This window comes from Miniopterus natalensis, chromosome 22 (genome assembly GCF_054644295.1).
Source record: "Miniopterus natalensis isolate mMinNat1 chromosome 22, mMinNat1.hap1, whole genome shotgun sequence".
Taxonomy (NCBI): Eukaryota; Metazoa; Chordata; class Mammalia; order Chiroptera; family Miniopteridae; genus Miniopterus; species Miniopterus natalensis.
The window spans coordinates 1,665,644-1,685,876 of record NC_142102.1 but is presented as its reverse complement, the minus strand read 5'-3'; the positions used below and the strand labels follow the sequence as shown (position 1 = coordinate 1,685,876).

At 45.4% G+C, this 20,233-nt stretch overlaps 1 protein-coding gene across 1 annotated transcript in view; it reads left to right on the top strand.

Moving 5' to 3' along the window:
• Positions 1–8,412: 8,412 nt before the first annotated feature.
• LOC107527910 (neuronal acetylcholine receptor subunit alpha-7) overlaps positions 8,413–20,233 on the top strand; it is a 48,549-nt gene continuing 36,728 nt past the window's right edge. Inside the window, exons 1-2 of the mRNA XM_087829238.1 lie at positions 8,413–8,458; positions 8,675–8,814. Coding sequence (XP_087685364.1) covers positions 8,413–8,458; positions 8,675–8,814 — 186 coding nt within the window. The remainder of the gene's footprint in view (positions 8,459–8,674; positions 8,815–20,233) is intronic.

Sequence of the window (20,233 nt, the reverse complement as noted above, 5' to 3'; positions counted from 1 at the left end):
TTGTTTTGTTAACTGCACATATGTTGATATATGTAGATGTAATTCATTACTTTGCTGCTAAGGTCTCCACTGTGTACATGCACGTCACTACTCATTTTTTAAAGGAAGGCTGCCCAGACTGTTCCCCACTGCCTCCTGTCACAACCAAGGCTGCGTGTCCTTGTATCGGTCTTCCGTGCTCATTACTGACACTCTCTTCAGGGTCTATGCCCTGGAGGAGGGTTGCCAAGTCAAAGGTATACACATCCATAATTCTACCCAACTGCCTTCCAGAATGGCTCCCCCAGTGTTCAGTTCCCAAAGTAAACACAGCTTCCCATTTCCCCAAATCCCCAGTAGCACTTAACATGATCAGATTTTCTAATGTTGCCCAGTATGGTAATGTGATACTTAAATTCGCATGACTCAGATGACTAGTGAGGTCAGGCATACACTCATTCGATTAGGTATTGTGTCTGGTTTTCCATCTGAAAACCTTTCCACGTATGTTGGTTATTTTCTTCTATTGGGTTGTTGGTCTTTCCATGATTTGTAGGAGTTCTCTGCATATTCTAGAGACTGGAAAAAGTAGAGCTCAGTCTGTCATCTGTATTTTAACTTCACCTTTGCTAAACAGAAATCACAAATTCTGAATGGGCCAAGTCCATCCGTCCTTCCCTTCCCTGTGTGTGATTTTGGGATTTTAGCTAAGAAAGACTCCTCCACTCGAGTTTGCAAAGACATTCTGCAGGTTCTCCTATTAGCTTAATAGGTTTACTTTCTCTGTAGAACTTTAACCTATTAAATGCTACTTTGTGCATATATTTCTATAAGGTAGAAATCCAGCTTTCTCTCTACAGGTAGTCAGCCTACTTACCTCAGAGCAGTTACTAATTAATCAACACATCTTCACTGATGGTCATGTAACCACCGCCCTATATAATTCCTCTAAATACACTAGTGGCTCTGTCTGAACTACCTAGACGACTCCATCACTCCTGTGCGAATGGTGCAGTGCTTTTATTAAAGCATTTTTTTACTGTGTTATTTTGAGGGAGATAATCACCTCATCTTGGGCTTCCCTTTCAGAATTTGCTTACTAGGCGTACACTTCTAGAAATGGTTTTACAATTTTCCCCAAAGATTACAAAAATAAAGCCTGGCTATTAGAAAGAAGCTGACTATCTAGACTGACTCCTGGTTTATTCCAAAAAAAGTAAACATGCAAATAAATAGAACAGCAAACAAATGAAGGGAAATTAACCTAAATATACTAGAGATTTTTTTAATTAAAGAAATTTTGTTTTCAACATCCCACTGATATCAGAATAAAGAGGAGAAACACTGCATCGGTGTAGAAGAACAAAGTAAATACAATGACATCAGTTAATAGATGGTGGAAACTTTTAAAAGTAGCAGCACAAAAGGACTAAGGGTGTCTGTTACCCGGAAGCTAAGTGCCTATGGGGAGTGAGGCCAATACATATAACAGAGGAGATTGTGTCCATGGAATAAAAACAGGATGCTTTTAAAGAGCACCCAGACAACAAAAATTCTTGGAAATTAAATATATGATGGGAAAAGCAATACATTTAATAGCAGGGCTGGAAGACAGAGTGGAGTTACTCTTCAAATGTGCAGAGTAAAACAACAAACAGATAAACCATAAGAAAAAAAAAAAAGATCAATCTGGGAAGGCCAACATGCAAATAATTGAAGTTCTGAAAAATGAGAACAGATAAAAAAGAAGATAAGTTATAATGAGATAATACTGGAAATTCAGAATCGTAGGGCATGAGTTTCAGGATTGAAAGGTCCCACTGACCAGCTAACGCAACGCAGAAAAGGGAACAAGAGGAAACTCACCCCCCGTACATCAGAGCAATGTACAAAAAATGCATAAAAAATGACGAATACAAAAGATCAGTCATTAAAATGGCCTCAGACAATAAATGATGCCTTTTCCTTCCTAAGGAAATGTGACTTCCAACCTAGCCTTCCATGCAAACCAGTCAATCAATCTCACATGAGGATACAGTGAAGGTAGTTTCAGAAAGTAAGGTTCCCCCTGGCTGGTGTGGCTGGGCATCGTACCAGGCACCAAGAGGCCTCTGGTTGGATTCTGGGTCAGGGCACATGCCTGTTGCAGGCTCAATCCCCAATAGGGGGTGTGCAGGAGGAAGCGAATCGATGTTTCTCTCTCTCTCCCTCTCCCTTCCTCTCTCTCCTAAAATCAATAAAAACAATAAAAAAAAAGTAGGGTCTTAAAATGAGATTGCGATGTACCCTTTCTTAGAAGGGTTCGCTCTACTAAAATGTGACAGTAATAAAATAAAGTAAGTATGAGACCTAAAAAATTAGCTACTTTAGAAAGTAAGCAAATAGTTCTTAGTCTGATAATAAGAGGAAACTCTAGGATGACAGTTGGAGGAGAATTCAATTGAACCAGTTTGCAGATTCCACAGGAGGTCCCTGGGAGAAATAGGAAATTATTAATGGTTTGGATGTATTGAAAGATTTGCTTTTTAAAAAAACAATAAGAAGTATTTATTTGATATAAATTTAAAAAGCAACTTAATTTAAAACTCGTTGACAAAAATATTATGAACAATTGTAAAGGACTAAATATAAAAGCCTAGATGAAGTGAGAAATTTTCTGGAAAAAAACACACACTAAATTTGGTGCCAAAAGAAAGAAAAAAAAGGATCAATAATAAATATTGAAAGAGTGATCAAATTCTCCCTTTATAGACTGAGACAGTATCACATGATACAGGACTTGAAGATAAGCCTCCAAGCTCATTAGTGAAGTCAGTTAATAACCTTGGTACCATAACAGAGCAAGTAAATTACAGTGAGAAAAAATGACAGACCGATTTCACAGGCGAACATGCATTCAGAAATGAGAAGAAGTTAGCTAATTTAACTCAATCACATATTTTTAAATTAACAAAACAAAATGACTATATAGAGTTTATCCCAGAAAAGCCATCCACAAAGACTCGGCTTCAGATTACTGCATTATCGGAAAACCTGCAGTCCAATGTACAACGTACACAAATGCAGTGGACACCCGCATGGCCTTCCCTATACATTATCGAAAAGCATTTTAAAAAGTTCAGTGCCTGTTTACATGGAAAATTCACAGAAAAGGAGACTCAACAGGCATCCCATAAGAACAAATAAGAAAACAGCAAAATCGCCAAATAGGAAATCATCATATAAAAATGAATTCCATTTCTTTACGCCAGTAATAACTATTTTTTTAAATGTAACAGACAATAAGATTTAATTTATAATAGAAACAAAATGTAAAATATTTATTTATTTTTTAAATTTTAATTTTTAAAGTATATCTTTATTTTAGCAAGAGGAAAGGAGAGGGAAAGAGAGAAACATCAATGATGAGAGAGTCATTGATTGGCTGCCTCCTGCACGCCCTCTACCAGGGATGGAGCCTGCAACCTGGGCCTGTGCCCTGATTGGGAATCGAACCCCGATCTCCTGGATCCTAGGAGAACAATGCTCAACTGCTGAGCCATGCCGGCTGGGCAAAATGTAAAATATTTAGAATAACAACTAAAAATAAGTCATGAGACCTGTATATAGAAAAAGAATCACTCTATTAAGGACTATTTTTTAAATTAAACTTTTTATTTTGAGATAAATGTCCATCAAGTGTCCATACACATGCAATTGTAAGAGATAAAATAGAGAGAACCTGTGTGTCCTTTGCCCAGTTTTCCCCAGTTTTCCCCAATGGTGATATCTTGAAAAATGATACTACAACATCTTGATATAGTCTACCTACATTGTTCAGATTTCCCCAATTTTAGGTATATAGCAGGATAAGGAGAGAGGGAGAAAGGAAAAGGGAGAGAGAGAGAGGAAACTGCAAAACAAAATTTCAAAACTCATAAGGAATTTTAAAAGCTAACAAAGTCAATCCTCCTCCCACACAATATCAATAAAAGGAACATATATTCACTGAAGGAAATAGTTAAAATAGTGGCACCATAAAAACAAGCAGAAGGTTTTTGGGGTGCTGGCTATGTTCTTTTTCTTGATTTCACCCTAAGTTTCACAAACTCACCGCCCTTTGTGTTAACCTGTTATGCTTCCATAACAAGTTACAAAGTGAAATATTCTGAGGAAGGAAAGACCACATTAGATGGCTTGACTAGCTAATTGTTCTAATGATCTGGTGGTGGTGGGGCAGTTACACAAAGCTTACACAAACCCTTTCACAGTACAGGACATGGGGAATAATTCCCGACTCATTTCATGAGGCCAGCATAATCCTCATACCAAAACACCCAAGCTTATTGCCAACATCAGACAATCAATGTCAGGTACGTTCCTTTGAGAAACATAGATATAAAGCTCAAAAGAAACTATTGGCCAAACAAATTCAACAATATGTTTAAAAGTAATAATAACTAAGGTCAAGTGGGCTATTTCTCAGGACTAGAAGGCAGGAAGAAACACGCTAACAGGCTGTGTCTGTAAGTTCCCTCCTGTTTCTGAGACAAAACTCCCAGCAAAGAATGGCTGATGGAATGGACCAGATATAAGATAAATAAGGACTCAGCAGGGGTTGCTAGGAATTGATTGCTGATCCATGATATATCTGGCTTGTCCACAATGTTTATTATAATAAATCTGAAATTGTACTTTACAGCATCTATTAAGATGATATTGTGTTTCTACTTTTTTCTGTGAATATTTTGAATTACACTCACTTTTATTGTTAAATTACCCTGTGTAATGGCCCATGCCATTGATCAGACTTATATGACAGTCGAGTCTTGTCCAGCACCGGTTTTACCAATGATTAGTAAAAGATGCAAAATAAGAGCGATCATACCTTCTACACCAATATCTGAGATGCCCTGACTGCTGCAATTCAGCCCTCTGAGCTCCCGTTTCCCACTCAGAGGGAACTCTGGGGACAGGTTAGCCCAGGAAAACAGCTATGTTTGATGACCACTTAGCTTCTATATCCTGCAACTCAGGTAGCCCTGCTCCGGAGAAGTGGCTAGCTTCTATCATTCAGTGCAGATGCAGCCTGCAGATTTCAGAAAGTTAAAACCCTGAAGCTCTTTAGAATAAATATAAGATGATATCTTCCTGAACTTGGGGGAGGCAAAGAAATGTAAAGCAAAACAGACAATGCAAACTGTGATTGGAAATGCTGATGAGTCAGACTACACTAAGATTAAGAACATCTGTTCCGCAAAAGATCCCATTAAGAAAGCAAAAATGAAGCCACAGTGTCGAAAAGAACGTCTGCGATACATACGTCTGAGAAAGGGCTCCTGTCCTGAACAAAGAATGAATTCCCACAAATAACTAAACAAAAGACAATCCAGTAGAAAAAAATGGGGGAAACTCTTGAAACTCCCTTCACAAGAAAAGGATGTTCCAAATAAATATATGAAAAGCTATCCAACTTCCTTAGTCATCAAGGAAATGCAAATTGAAAGCTACAATGAGATCAGATTATCTATAAGCTGGAATGTCTGATACTGAATTAGAGACAAGCAGGTGAGTAGGCAAAGCAATGAGATCACTCACGCACTGTGGTGGGAGCATAATCAGAACAAGCCTGTTAGGAACCTGACCGTATCTGCTAAAGCTGAACATCTGCAAATTCCAGGACCCAGCAGGGCTCTCCAGAGAAACAGGAGATATCCACATCTATACCTATATCTATACCTATAGATAATCATGTAAGCTCTATACATCGCATACGTACGGCTTTTATATGTAAATGTTCACGTACAGGGTGGGGCAAAAGTAGTCTTACAGTTGTTTGTATGGGAAGTAATACAATAATTAATAATAAAAGAATAATATAAGAATAAACTGTTTCGAGTACTCACAACTGTAAACCTACGTTTGTCCCACCCTGTATTCATATATATACATATTCATCTATATATTCATATATATATACATACACACACATATATGTCATGATTAGGGTTTTCTGGTCTCAGTTACATGGAAGGGGATATTTTTCCAGGCCCTGGATTTATGCGGACATCTCCATTCCAGTTCCCCACCCCTCACAGACACAAGGCCAGGTCACGTCCTGGGGGGAGGGAGCGTTAAAATTTCAGACGCTTAACTGTGGAGCCCATGCCTAGGTTTGTCTCTCTGCTGGGCTGTGTCAGCAGCATTAGCTTGTGAGTAGCTCACTCTGGATTTGTTTCTGGCTCCTGCCTTTCTAAGCTTGAGTATTTATCCATTTCTCTTGTTTTAGTTACCATTTCTTTATGTTAGAAATGGGAGTGAGAGAGGGACCTGTCAGCCCTACTCCCCAAATGTGCTACACTCCTTTCTTTATTTTAAAGATGAAAAAATTGAATCCCACAGATAGGGGTGATGAGAGCCAAACTCAGAGACCGACTTACTGGCACAGCACAGACTGGAATTTACTTCTCACGTGTCAGTTCTAAATTGTAAACAGAGCTAGTGAGTACATTGTGCTTGTCAGTCTTCCCAGCACTGAGCAGAACACAGGGCATAAATAAATGCTATTGACCTGCTGTCCCACCGGGAAGTGGTTTATTTCTAGGTTTCTGATATTATGGGGTACAAGGGAGGCAAGGAAGCAGTTATGCCTTCAGGAACATGGTCCCAATGACCATACTGAAGATATATGAATTCCCTGGGCCCCTCTGGGCTCACATCCCTCTAGAACGGAAGGCAGGGCTCTTAGGCCCTTTCAGGACACGTGTAGGACAGCCAGCACTGCCATCACGTGGCCAGTGGGCATGGCGTGCCAGAATCTCCCAGCCCATGCTTCCTTTGCCTCCTCTATTCTGCTGTTGGGTTTTATTTGCCTTCTCTGACTCCCTTTCCTCCAGCAGCCAACACCCCGTTCTCATTCCCCCATCGTGTGCCAGACTGCCACAGATGGTGCGTGACCCAGCAGCCAGATGAGGCTAAGAGTACGCCTGTCTGCTCCCCAGTAAGCATGGCCCTGGTGTCCCCTTCTCCTGGCTGAACGCCTCCTTGGAGGCAAGCCCAGGCCAGCTGTCACCTCTTCCATGAACCCTTCTCCCTACTGGATCCTTCCTTCCTTTCTTCAGGATCCTTTCACGGTCGTCAAAGCCCATAGTGATGATTTGTTTATACATGTAGCTGTTAACAGGTGTGGCTTTGCTATAAGACACTTCACTGCAAGGCTGTCACATTCCTTTATTTTTCCAAATCAAATAACTGGCTCAGTTGTCCATTCTTGCTGCTGGGGAAAATTCAAGGGCAGTCACGTCTTAACGTTCCCTTCCCTAGTTTTGGCGTCATCCAAGAATTCAGTGTCTTACACAGTTCAGAAATGTGGGCATTGCCTCTGCTGGCCCACAGTGGCTGAGCTCCTAGTACGAGCAGATGCTCTGGGGCCTGAAGGAAGGCCAGCGGCAGCGCCCCCTACTGGGCGCAGGGAACCCTGCTGCACTCAGCTTTCTGCAACCTGCTTGCTGTGAGCAAATGAGACAGAGCTTTCTGCCACTGTTGAAGGCCCTCCTCAGTCCCCTTGCCCCTCTTCCAGAACTATGTCCCCTCCTCAACACCTAGGTCTTGACTTGGCCCCTGTCTCTCCTTGACTGGTGTCCTCTCTGAGCATCCCCTTGGCACTTAACTCTCTCCCAGGCTTGCAAATAGTCTAAATCACACCACTGACTTCCAGCAAGAGGGTGGGAGTTAACTTTTCTATCTTTTGACACTCCTTTAAAAGAGGATGGCACATAAAGAGGGCATCCACCGGGGATCCCGTCATACACTTTTGCAGCCTCTCTCCCCAACCCTGTAGAATGCCTCCCTGGTCTCTTCGCCTCTCTTCTGGGCACGTCCAGAGCCTGGCTGAGAGTCAGGCTGGCGACGCTGAAAGAACATCTGGATCTGGTAGGAGGTGGGAGGGGGCTTCCTCTCAGGTCCGTGTCTTCCGGTTGGAGAGACTTCGGAACCTGTGGGAGCCCGGTTCCGGGTCGCTGTCACCCAGCCACCAGCGCGGGAGGGGACTGGACCCCAGAATAGTCCCGGCTTTCTCCCAACGGCTTTGTCCCAGATCAGCTTCCCTGAGAGTGAGAGGGAGCGGAGTGGGAACAAAGAGAGCCCGGCCCTGGACCTCGCCCTGCATAGTCTGATGTGCCCTGCGGAGGGAGGGCTCCCTGGAGACGGAGGCGGGGCGGGTGCACCTCCCACTTGCACCGCGGGCTGCAGTTCCCCCCGCTGCCGGCTGGGGTGGGGGCCGGGGGCGGGGCTCGTCACGTGGAGAGGCTGGGGGCGGGCGAGGCCGGGGTGCGCTCAGCTCTTTAAAGGAGCTGGAGCCGGGAGAGGCGGCTCGGCGGCCGCAGGAGCAGGCGGGGCTGACAGCTGACGGCGGAGACGCGGGGCGCGCCAGCCGCGGCAGCTCCGGGACCCAACATGCGCCGCTCGGTCTGGCTGGCGCTGGCGGCGTCGCTCCTGCACGGTAAAGCCGCAGGGCTCCCCGCACTCCACTCCTCCTCCGCGGGCTCCTGGGCGCAACCGGGGCGGCTCAGCGCGCCCGCGCTGGGGCCAGCTATGGGGGTCGCTAGGGGCATCGGGGGCTGCCTGGGGAGGGTGGCTGGGATCGTGGGCAGGGGGGCGTAAGGCGCACCCCCGCCGGCCTCCCCTGAGCAGCCTGGCCCGCTCTCCTCCCCTCAAGTGTCCCTGCAAGGCGAGTTCCAGAGGAAGCTCTACAAGGAGCTGGTCAAGAACTACAACCCCTTGGAGAGGCCCGTGGCCAACGACTCGCAGCCGCTCACCGTCTACTTCTCCCTGAGTCTCCTGCAGATCATGGACGTGGTGAGTCCTCGCGCGGGCCGCAGGGCTGCCCTCTCCCGCCGCCGCGGGCCCCTGGGGGTCGTGGACGCGGCCGGCGGGCTCTCAGCTGGCCCCCGGCCAGGCGGGCTGTGCTCTGACCCCTGCCCTGCCCCGGCCTCCCCGCTGCTGCGTGCCTCAGTCTCCCCGCCTGCCCAGGAGGAACCAGGGACGCTGTTCCACCGCCCGGGCCACCTGTGCCTGCCTGTCCCCCAGCTTAGAAACTCAGGGCCAAAGTACCCCGAGCCAGGAATCAGCACGAACAGGGTCCAATTGGTTCTATCTCAGCTCCACATGTGGAATAAGTGTGTCGGCACAGCAGCCTGGCACTTGGTGTCCTTTAGCCATTTCTAGATTTCTCTGCTGCTGCCCGTGGCATGCGGTTTCTTTGGGTAGGGCCTTGGCTCTGGGCTTTGCAGATGGTCGATATGCCCAGGCAGGGGGCTAGCTGTGGGCATTTAGGATCCCGCCTCCCCGATACCAATAACACACATGGGCTGCCTCCCGCTGAGGGTGGCGCTGGGAGTCCTGCTGGGAGCACGGGCGAGGCCGGGCCCCTGGGCACCTTGGCTGTTCCTCGGGGCAGCCGCCCCAGCCCCACGGGCTCCCTGCCCCGCAGGCCTCCCCCAGTTGCCACATCTATGCAGTGGCCGTGTCACGTGGCTGTTTCGCTCGCCTAGACCGCTTTGAATCTCCGGCGTCCATTGCCGTGGCCTCTCCACGCTACAAACACTTTTACCAAATGCTTCATTCATTGCCAACGGGTTGGAGTGACCCGTGGGGGGTACAAGGCGCGGGGTTCGTCACCGGGCGTGCGGGGCTCAGGGACACAGAAGGGTGGTCAGGGAGAGGGAGGGATACGGTGGGGAAAGGCTGTGGTAACGGCCACAGCTCCATGGACGACGCGCTAAGGAGCCGCCCGAGGGGCTCGGAACAGGGGGGCAGGAGGGCAGGTGATGGTTCACAGTCGCGCCCACGAGGGCCCGGGACAGGAGGACGCGGCCCTTGTCCCCGCACGTGGGCAACATCACACTCACACACGGACAGAGAGCAACGACGCCTGAGAGACGACCGGGCCGAGCGCCCAGCTCTGGAAGCAAACGCGAGACAGGCGAACAGAGACGCCGGGGCCGGGCCTGCGGGCCTGAGGAGCCGCGGCCGCCCTGGTCCTGGCCCGGCCCGGCCCCGCCGCGGCTGAGGGGCTCTGCCTACCTGAGGGTCCCCGGCTGGGTCGCGGCCACGTGCCCGGCGCCCTGGGCCCGGAACAGCTGGAGAGAGCGGAGCAGCGAGGCTTCCGCGCAGCCACCGCCCTGCCGGCCTCGCGCCCGGAGCGGCTCCTCCCGGCAGGCAGTGCGCGCTCCTCCCGGCAGGCAGTGCGCGGGCCCAGGGCGCCTGCGCGGGCTCGCCCCGCGTTTCCCACAACCCCCCGCGTGTGGGGCGCGCACGAGGAGCCGGCAGGAAGCCGACGAGGCCGAGGCTCCGCGGGGAGGCGGCGGGGCCCGGGCGCGGGCGGGGACGGCAGGGACTGTGGGCGGCGCGGCCGGTGAGTAGCGCTGCGCGTCCCTCCTCCTCCGTGGGGGGGACTCTGGCCCGGGGCGCGCCCGCCCGCGCGGTCCCCGCAGGGTCGCCCCGGCCTTGCGGTCGGACGCGGAAAAGGCGCAGAGGCGCCCAGGCCCGAAGGGAAGACGGGACGCCGCCGTTCTTTGTGGGCGGCAGGGTCGTGGGCACAGAACCCCCCGAAGGCTCCCCGGAAACTTAGAGCTGACACGTGACTTGGCAAGTTTGCGGGGCCCGCGGTCTGTGGAACCGGCTGCGTGGCTGGGCAGCAACCGCGCATGCGCAGAAGCTAAGACACCGGCTCCATCGCGGGGGCGTCAAAATGTGTGAAATACCTGCCCTGGCTGGCGTGGCGCTGCGGTTAGAGCATGAGCCTGCTCGCCAGAGGTCATTTGGGTTCGATTCTGGGGCAAGGGCATGTCCCTGGGTTGCAGGATCGATTCCCACTCTGCTAGGGGTCCATGGGGGAGGCAGCCAGTCTCCATGGAACACATTAATGTTTCTCCCTCTCCACCTCTTTAAAAGTCAACAGAAAAAATATCCTCTGGTGAGGATTTAAAAAAAAAAAAAAAAAGTATAAAATAGCTAGGAATAAATTTAACCAAGGAGGTAAAAGGTCAGTACTGTGAAAATTATAAGACACTAAAGAAAGAAATTGGGCAGGATACAAAGAAATGGAAGGACACACCTTGCTCATGGATTGGAAAGATTAGTATCGTTAAAATGTCCTTGCTACCTAAAGTAATACACAGATGCAGTGTAATCCCTGCTAAAATACCGATGGCATTCTTCTCAGAATTAAGACAACTACTCCTAAAACTTATACGGGGCTTCAAAAGACCCCAAATAGCCAAAGAAATCTTGAGAGAGAATGAATCGGGAGGTATCACAATCCCTAATATCAAGTATGACAAACCTACAATAATCAAATCAGTATGGTACTGGCATAAAAAACAATATAAAGATTAATGGAATGGAATAGAGAGCCCAGAAATAAATCCTCACTTAGATGGTCAGTTAATCTATGATAAAGAAAGCAAGGGTATACTGGGGTGGACAAAAGTAGGTTCACAGTTGTTTGTATGGAAAAAGACATGCAGATACCTATTAATTAATAATGCAAGAATAAATTGTGTTTCGTGTACTCACAACTATAAACCTACTTTTGCCAACCCCTGTGTAATGGAGTAGAGACAGTCTTAAATAGTTGGTGTTGGGAAAACTGGACAGATACATGCAACAAAGTCGCCCACTTTTTCACACCATATACAAAATTAAGCTCAAAATTGATTAAAGTCTTAAATGTTAGACCATAAAGCTCCTAGGAACTCTTTGGCAGTAAACTCTTTGGCATTGACCTTAGCAATATCTTTTTTGACGTATCTTTTCAAGCAAGGGATTCAAGAGAAAAAATAAACAAATGGGACTAAACACTGTCCGTGGGATTGTAAATTTGTGCAGCCACTATAGAAAACAGTAAGGAGAGTCCTCAAAAAATTAAAAATAGAGCTACCATACTATTCAGCAATTCCACTTCTGGGTATTTATATGAAGAAAACAAAGACACTAATTTGAAAATGTATATCTACCCCTATGTCTATTGCAGCTTTACTAGTAACAGCCAAGATATGGAAGCATCCTAGGTGTCCATCAATAGGTGGGTGTATAAAGAAGATGTGGCACATATGTGGAATATTCAACAATAAAAAAGAGTGAAATCTTGCCATTTGCAAAAACATGGATGGGCCTAGAGGCATTATGCTAAGTGAAATAAGTCAGACAGAGAAATACAAATACTGTATGATCTCACTTATATGTGGAATTTAAAAAACCCCACCCAGAATATGAGGGGTGGGTGGTGAGAGTAAAAGTGCACCCACAGTCCTACATTGATGCCTACCGCATCACTAAACAGCTGTTAAAATAGCTGTGATGGATGACTTCTTTTCTCACACTACACCTGTGTTATAGATGAGTACTTCCTCCTACAGATAGAGCTGAGCTTTAAAATAGTGAATATATATGTGATGATATGGACAAGATATCGTAGGAAGGGCTGTAAAGGAAGACAAGTGTCGTATAGGTTACAAAAGACTGCTGTTTACAGAGCTCGGGCTATAGGAAGGGGAAAGGACAGAGATTTTAAGTTAGGAGAGGAGAGGCTGAAAGGAAACCCTAGTGTTGATCTAAGCTAGGTCGGAGAAATGCCACTGGGGAGGGGCATGAGGTTCCGGGGCATTTGGGGGGGCAGGCACTTTATAGAGTGACTCCTCTATGACTTGAAGGAGCTTAGAATTTGTATTTGGGAGCCTTGGTAGGTTCTGGCTCTGTTCCTTTCTGCATTGTCAGTCTTACGTAAGTTTCTTGAATGTCCCCAGTCTGTATTTTCCTGTTGGTGAAATGGACACGCTAGCACTTCGTTGGTTATTGTGATGAGCTAAAGAATGTGGAGGCAACTGTGAAAGAGACCACAAAGCTAGACGCATGACTGTGGTCATTTTCATCAAAACAAAGAACAATCCTCACCACCACCACCGGTGACAGAGGACCAGGCAGGTGAGCTAACACACTCCACGAGTGGAGCATGATAGGGTAAGAATGACAGCCCCATCCCACCTCACCATGTGTGTGCTGCATAGCCGCCTCTCTTGGCCTGGTCCTTGTGCTGAATGGATGGGATGTGAGGGTGCAGTGGCCACTCAGCCAAGGAGCAGGAGCAGCAGTCAAGTTGAGCAGACCTTCCAAGGGCCATAGCAATCTGTTTTGCAGACAAGACCACTCACTGGACATCCCAGCCTTTTTAAGAAACCCTTAAGAAATCAGGTTATATGAAGGATTTGGGATCTTATGGGAAGTATAGGCATAGGCTAGGGTGACACTATGTGAAAATTAAGAACAAACAAACGTTTGCAAACAAATGCAATTTTTTTGGTCAAGTTAGGAAATTTAAAAGTAACAAATCATAAGCACTGTGTGTCATCAACATTTCACTATGTGAAAACAGTTGTCAGCAGCCAGAGGTCATGGGAGGGTGGGAAGGGAGAAAGCCTTGGTCTCACCTTGGCCGTGGATCTAGCCATGAACCCCTTGAACTTCCCAGCCACACAATGCTGGCAGCTCATGCAATAGCCTTGAGCACATTACCTTTCTAAGCCCTGTTTCCTCATGTGTAAAATGAGAGTAATACCCGCTTCACAGGGTTTCAAGAGGATTAAATAAGAGAAGTGCCTGCCACACATCGATGATTCACTGAAGGTTTGCTCGATCTTAATTGTGTAGCTATTCGACTCAGAGGTCGTGAAGTTAATGCCTGGAAGGGTGTGATCACTTCCCCAAGGTCGCTAACTGGTTAGAGGCAGGGCTGCAAGGAAAACCCATGTCTGACTCACAGGTCCTTCGGGTCTCCTGCCTTGTTTAGAGTTGGTAACTTCTTTTGCAGAACAGAGTCAGCTCAATTTATTTTAACTGGCTGAACTGTAACTGATTGAATGTGACTGTCCTGAGATCCTGGGTGAAAGGGAGTCTCTATATCAAAGTTAATGAAATATGCAAACATTTGTATTCCAGTCGGTCTGGGTCCCGCCTGGTTTTGAAGCCAGGCCAGGGCTTTCCAGCTGGACTCTCAGCACCATGGACAGAGACACTGTGGCTCGCATAAGAGCTTCATGTGACAAATTCTTGACTGGTACAAGATTCTCTTTACTAATTCAGTTCCAGGGGGCATTTGCCCACTCTGATGAGCTGTTTTAGAGACTACCCCCCAATATTATTACTGTTCCCCTTTTTTTTCGAGCAGAGATGTCCAGGCAGAAGTGATGAGATGGAACGATGCTCACATTTTATTTTTGTGCAAGATCTTTTCTCTGTCATCAGTTTATTTCACACATATTTACTGAGCTTGGCTTGTGAACTTCACTAGATTCTGGGAATTCATAAATGAATAAGTGCTAGTTTCTACATAAAACCCACATTCTGGCCAGGGAACTGACATGTAAATCCAGGATTCTCGCATGTGGAATTGAACATCATAAATGCCTATACAAGGTGCTACAAATACATGCAGGAGAAAATGTTTATTTCCAGTTCTGGTGGCTGGGAATGGTTTCAAATTTATATTTTAAAAGTGAACAGGAGTTTTCCAGTAGAAGAAGGTAAGGAAAGCTAATAGGACCAGGGTGAGGACAGACAGGGAGTGCATCTCCTCACCAGGGTGTGTTCTGAAGAACACGGGCTCCTAGTTTTCCTGGCTGCAGGTTCTTCAGCAAGACATCCCAGAACATTGCATGTGCTTATATCTATTGAACATTTCTTTTTTTTTTTTTTTAAGTATATCTTTATTGATTTCAGAGAGAGGAAAGGAGAGGGAGAGAGAGAGATAGAAACATCCCTGATGAGAGAGTCATTGATTGAGCCCGCAACCCGGGCCTGTGCCCTGACCGGGAATCGAACCCCGATCGCCTGGATCCTAGGTCGACGCTCAACCGCTGAGCCACACCCGGCCGGGCTCTATTGAACACCTCTAAAAGATGGATGCAGTATTGACTGAACCACTCATTTTTCTTTATAGGCCCTTTCATAAGAATCGTGTTCTAGAAACACACCTTACAAGGTAAAGGGTAGGATTATTTTGGAAGGAGATGATCTCAAAAGGTGCGTTCAGGGACAGGAGGGGTGTGGAGTGTGGGGTGTTTGGGGGCCTCTGCAGAGTTTAGGTTTTGCCCAGAGCTCCAGTCTGGGTATCTCCGAGCACAGCAGGAGGTAGTGCACCAGGGGTTTTGTGAAGCAACAAAATCAGCTTGCCATAGCATATTTTCCTAGAAATGGAAACAATCCAAACCATGACATTTGTAATAAATCCAACAAGCATAAATTATAGATGAGAATAAAAAAGATGTGCATACATTTAAAAGACAAAACGTGCATCTTCAAAGGAGCGCTTTCCCTGCCGGGGTCGGTTCTAGTTCCTCGCCCAGCCTCTTGGTGAAAGACTAGGTGGAGAGAGTGGGGATTCGTGGTGGATTTTTATGGAAAGGGATGTAACTAGACGTGTGTTTAGAGAGAGGATGCTGAGGGCAGTGAGTGGGGGATAGAGTAGAGAGGAAGGAAAGTGTAAGCAGGGGGCGAGGAGATGGAAACTAGAATGGTCACCGCGGGACTGTGGAGAAAAGGGCAAATTCCAGAGACATTTGGGATCTATTATCTATGCTTGTGTATAAACTTCATGCCGGTACTTAGATGAATTTGTTAAGTGACGGTACCTAAATTATTCCTGAATGCACACTCCGACTTATGGTGATGATTAATTTACTTCATGGGCTGGGAATGAGAGAATACATAAGAAATCATTTTGAAGTGATGTAAATGGGAGGTCCTAAACCGCCAGCAGTTCCCACAGTATTTCTTTTTCATGCATGCCATTTAGTCACTCACCAGCTCACACGCGTGGAGAGGCCATTCTAAACCTGGATTTGCGTACAATGTGCACAGTCACAAAAGCACGTTCAGAAGGCCGGGCACTGAAAACGAACAACATGAATCACACATAATTATGTGTAAATGTAAAACGCATCATTATGAGCGAAGGATATGGGGTATTTCATAGATTTGGGGTTGCAGGTTCACCTTTTTGGAAGTTTTAGTCACAAGACAGTAGAACCACGTGGTCGTGAGTTTGGGGTTTCCCAGGTGTGGCTGGGAAGCCCAGTAGCTCCCCTATGGGCTTGTATGTTACCTGATATCTCTATGGGGGCTTTCTGCTCAGGTTCGTTAGACTTATAATTTTGCATTTACTAGCCAGTATTTAAAATACTTACAACTCTGACTTAATACTATCAAATAATTAGCTGTAAAAATCACACACCTTGAACACAGTCTATGAAGACAACCCAAGGTACAATGAAGTCATTCCTAGTAATGTTTTGAGAAGTGTTATTTTTTTTAAGACTACAAACAAAATTTAAAAAAGGACTTGGGAGGTAGTTATCCAAATTACCATTACTCAAGACACTGGTACAGTTCCTGGTCTCTCTTCTCTATGGCTATAGGGTGTACAGAGAAATACTTAAATATTAAAATGGTCTGACAGCATTAGGGTATCTTAGACACTAATTAATAGGCATTAATTTAAAAATGACACAAATAGGCTAAGTCGTAAACAAATGGGAGTTTTAAAATAAAATTGTATCTTTGCCCTACAATTATGTAACTCACATCCTCATTGCATATTCAATCTCTATTCCAATTTTTATTTTAGAAAATGTTTAAAAAGCGTTTATTGAAATGATTCACGATGTTGCTTCTGAGCCTGCTTGGTTATTTTTAAATCATGTCCCAGGCATTGTGTGTGGAAAAACTGTGGAGATAATTTGGGGGTCTTGAAACTACTGTATTCCTCCAATTTTATGTTTGTCGGACCAACACCCAAGCTCGGGCACCAGCAAGGACAAATCACTGTAACGCAGTTAGCAGAGATGAGCTGGGCTTCGTGTCCTGTGAGGCAGGTCTGTTTCTGGCTCTTGCATCTACTTTCTAGGGTGTAAATAGAGGCATTGACTAGGGTCCTCTATCCAGGGTCCCTGACCTCCCATTTTGCCCCCTGGCTCGTGAGTCTGTCAAGATCTGGTTGAACTTGGCCTCTCCGGCATTGCGTTAGGAATCATCACGTTTCTGGAAAGTGGTCTCCAGTCTGGTTACTCTCTGGGCTTGGCCCTGCAGTTCCTCACTACTGGTTACTTCTCTGGTGCCTTTGTGCGCAGGACTGTCCCACTTCTGCTTTTCTAACTGTCTTCCCTGGAGGTTGGTGAGAGCCTCCAGCTCCTCATCCCTGATGGCAGAAGGGAAATGCTAGGTTAAAATGTGTTTACAATGCACCTTGACAATGGATCCAGGTTTATTACAGTACAAGTTTTATCCCTCGCAAACCTCTTTATGGCTCTGGGACATAAGCGGGCACAATTCTCTTGGCTTTATAGATTGAGAATTATGGGCATTTTTACTAAAGGAATCTTTCTTATAAATGCTGCCTTTCAAGTCTGCTGCCGAAGGTATTTCCCAAAGGGTTCAGTTCTCTCCGAGCCCGTGTTTCCTCCCTGACATGCTGTCAAAGGAACAGATAGTCTTATCACGGAGGGGTGCCCATGAAAATCTCTCTTCCCTATTGATTTATTAGGACCAGGTAGCGTTTTACTCAAGAAGGCGAAAGTCATTTGGAACCTTCTAAGAGCAATTCCCATGTTTATTTCAGCAGCTCCCTTATTTACAGTCAACATCAGCTACGTACGATTTTAGCAAAAATAACAACCCAAACTATTGTAAAATAGTGCGTCTGTGTGCATATTTATGTGTGTGTACACACACACACACACACACACACACACACCCCACCCCCCCGTTACTCTTACCTCTCCTTGCTGGTTTTTAAAATTTCTTTTGTAAGACATTACATAATAGGCTTCTTACATTTTCAGGAGGAAAAGCTAGAAGGTACAGCAGAGCCAGAAAGCCAAAAATAATTGACTGAAGCTAACTTGAGATTAAGTAAGGAATTACATAAAGTCCTGCACAATGGGTTAAAATTTACTGCAGGAAAACGGGTGGTGGGAAAGGCCCAGGCATGAGGCTGACTCCAGGTTCAAATCCAGGTGGGAGATGAAGGAGCTGACCTCTCCTGACTGCAGGTGGCAAAGGTGAAGGGGACAGACATTGCAGTTGTCGTGGCTAGTGAATGTCACCTGTGAGATAATTCTCAAAGTGGGACATTTTCTCAGGGATCCCTTGGAGCAAATTGTCTGAACGTTCCCATCTTGGGAGAAAGAGGTGGTGTCTGTATCCAGGCCAAAGGCAGATAGAACCAGGAGGATATATTTGTTTTGTGAACGGAAGATAAGTGTTCATTCAGGTAGAGCTTAAGGTGTTTTGAAACGTTGGAATTGTAAAATGATTTTCTAATCTAATGTATCTGTTTTAAGAAGCTCACACATACAATGTTATGTTGGGAGGTTTGGATTAAGCAAATTAAGCCCAAGCTGCTCACTGATTGCCAAGGTAGATCTGATTAAGCCCAAGTTGATAAAATTTACAGTTGAAATCACTAGTCAGGAAACATTAGTGGATTAATTGTTTTCTATTAAGATGTTTTATTGGCATTTGGTCCTTTTAATACACCGAACTAGCTCATAGGGATGCTTACATTTCATTTGGGAAGTCTTTAATCCTATTTTTAACTTTGAATTGTAGTATAATAGACAGCCACAGTGTGATAGAACATCCAAACTGACTCAATGAATTATCACAAGGAAACCCACTCAGTTATTACCACCTAACTGCTTCCCCCTCTTTCCCATCAGAAAACACGACGCCAAATGCCAAGGTTTAGTCTCACCCTTGTCTGCATTGCTATGTAAGTGGAATCACACATGCATGCTTTATGTGTTCTTTTCGGTCTGGTTTCTTTTGCTCAATTTTATTTTTGTGAAAATCACCTAAGTTGTTGCCTGTTGCTATAGTTCGTTCATTTTTATTATTTTATTTTATTTATTTTTAAAAAATATATCTTTATTGATTTCAGAGAGAGGAAGGGAGAGGGGGAGAGAGAGAGAGAGAAACAGAAATATCAATGATGAGAGAGTCATTGATCGGCTGCCTCCTGCAACGCCCCGGACTGGGGATTGAGCCTGCAACCAGGGCATGTGCCCTAACCAGGAATTGAACCGTGATCTCCTGGATCCTACGTTGATGTTTAGGTTGTGTCTAGCTAGTGTCTATTATGAAGGACACTGCCTTTAGTACTCTTACTGTACGTGTCCTTGGATGCACACATGTTTGCATTTCTATCACATGTGTACCTGCTTGGTCATAGGGTGGCATATCTTTAACTTTTCCAGATAAAGCCAAACAAATTTCAAAATGGTTATTCCAATTACCGTTCTCACCAGCTATATGAAGGATTCGTGTTCTACGTACCCACCCACACTCGGCATTTCAGTCTTTCTCATTTACCGTTCTGGTGGGTGTGGAGTGATCCTTCCTTGTGACTTTAATTAGCAGTGTCCCGATTACCAATAAAGTTGAGGACATTTTCATTTCTTAATTTTCTGCTTAGACATCTTCTCCTGAGAAGCGTCTATTCATGTCTCTTGCCCGTTTTTATTGGTGGATTTTGTTTCATGTTGTTCTGTTTCCCTCCATATTGGTATCTATGTTTTTCTGTGTTATGGATGCAAGACCTTAGTGACATGTTTTGCAAATAACTTCTCAGACTCTTTGGCTTGTCTTTTCACTGTTTGAATGCTCTTTCTTTCTCTTTGTAAACTTTTAATTGAAGTATGACATAGTTACAGATAAATGGTGTCTTTTGATGAACAGAAATTCTTAATTTTAACGTGGTCAGATTTATAATTCCTTTCTTCTATGTGTGTTACTCAAGCTTACAAGATATTTTCCTATATATTTGCTTTTAGAGGCTTTTTATTGTTGTCTTACCTTTCACATGGGAATCTTGACTGGTAATTAACTTATTTTGGTTTTCAGGGATAAGTAAAGGGTTGTTCAAGTAATGACCTCATGATTGGTGAGGCCAATCAAATCTTGATGTATTAACTACTATGTCTGTGCACAAATGAGTATGTTAATTATTTAATGTGTATATATGGAGAAAATGTATGGGCCATAGCATTAATATTTTAAAATGTCGACATGGGCACTGGCTGGGTAGCTCAGTTGGTTAGAGCATCGTCCTGATACGCCAAGGTTGTGACTTCGATCCCTGGTCAGGGCACATGCAAGAATCCACCAATGATCCATAAATAAGTGGAAACAAATCGATGTTTCTCCCTCTCTCTTCCTTCTC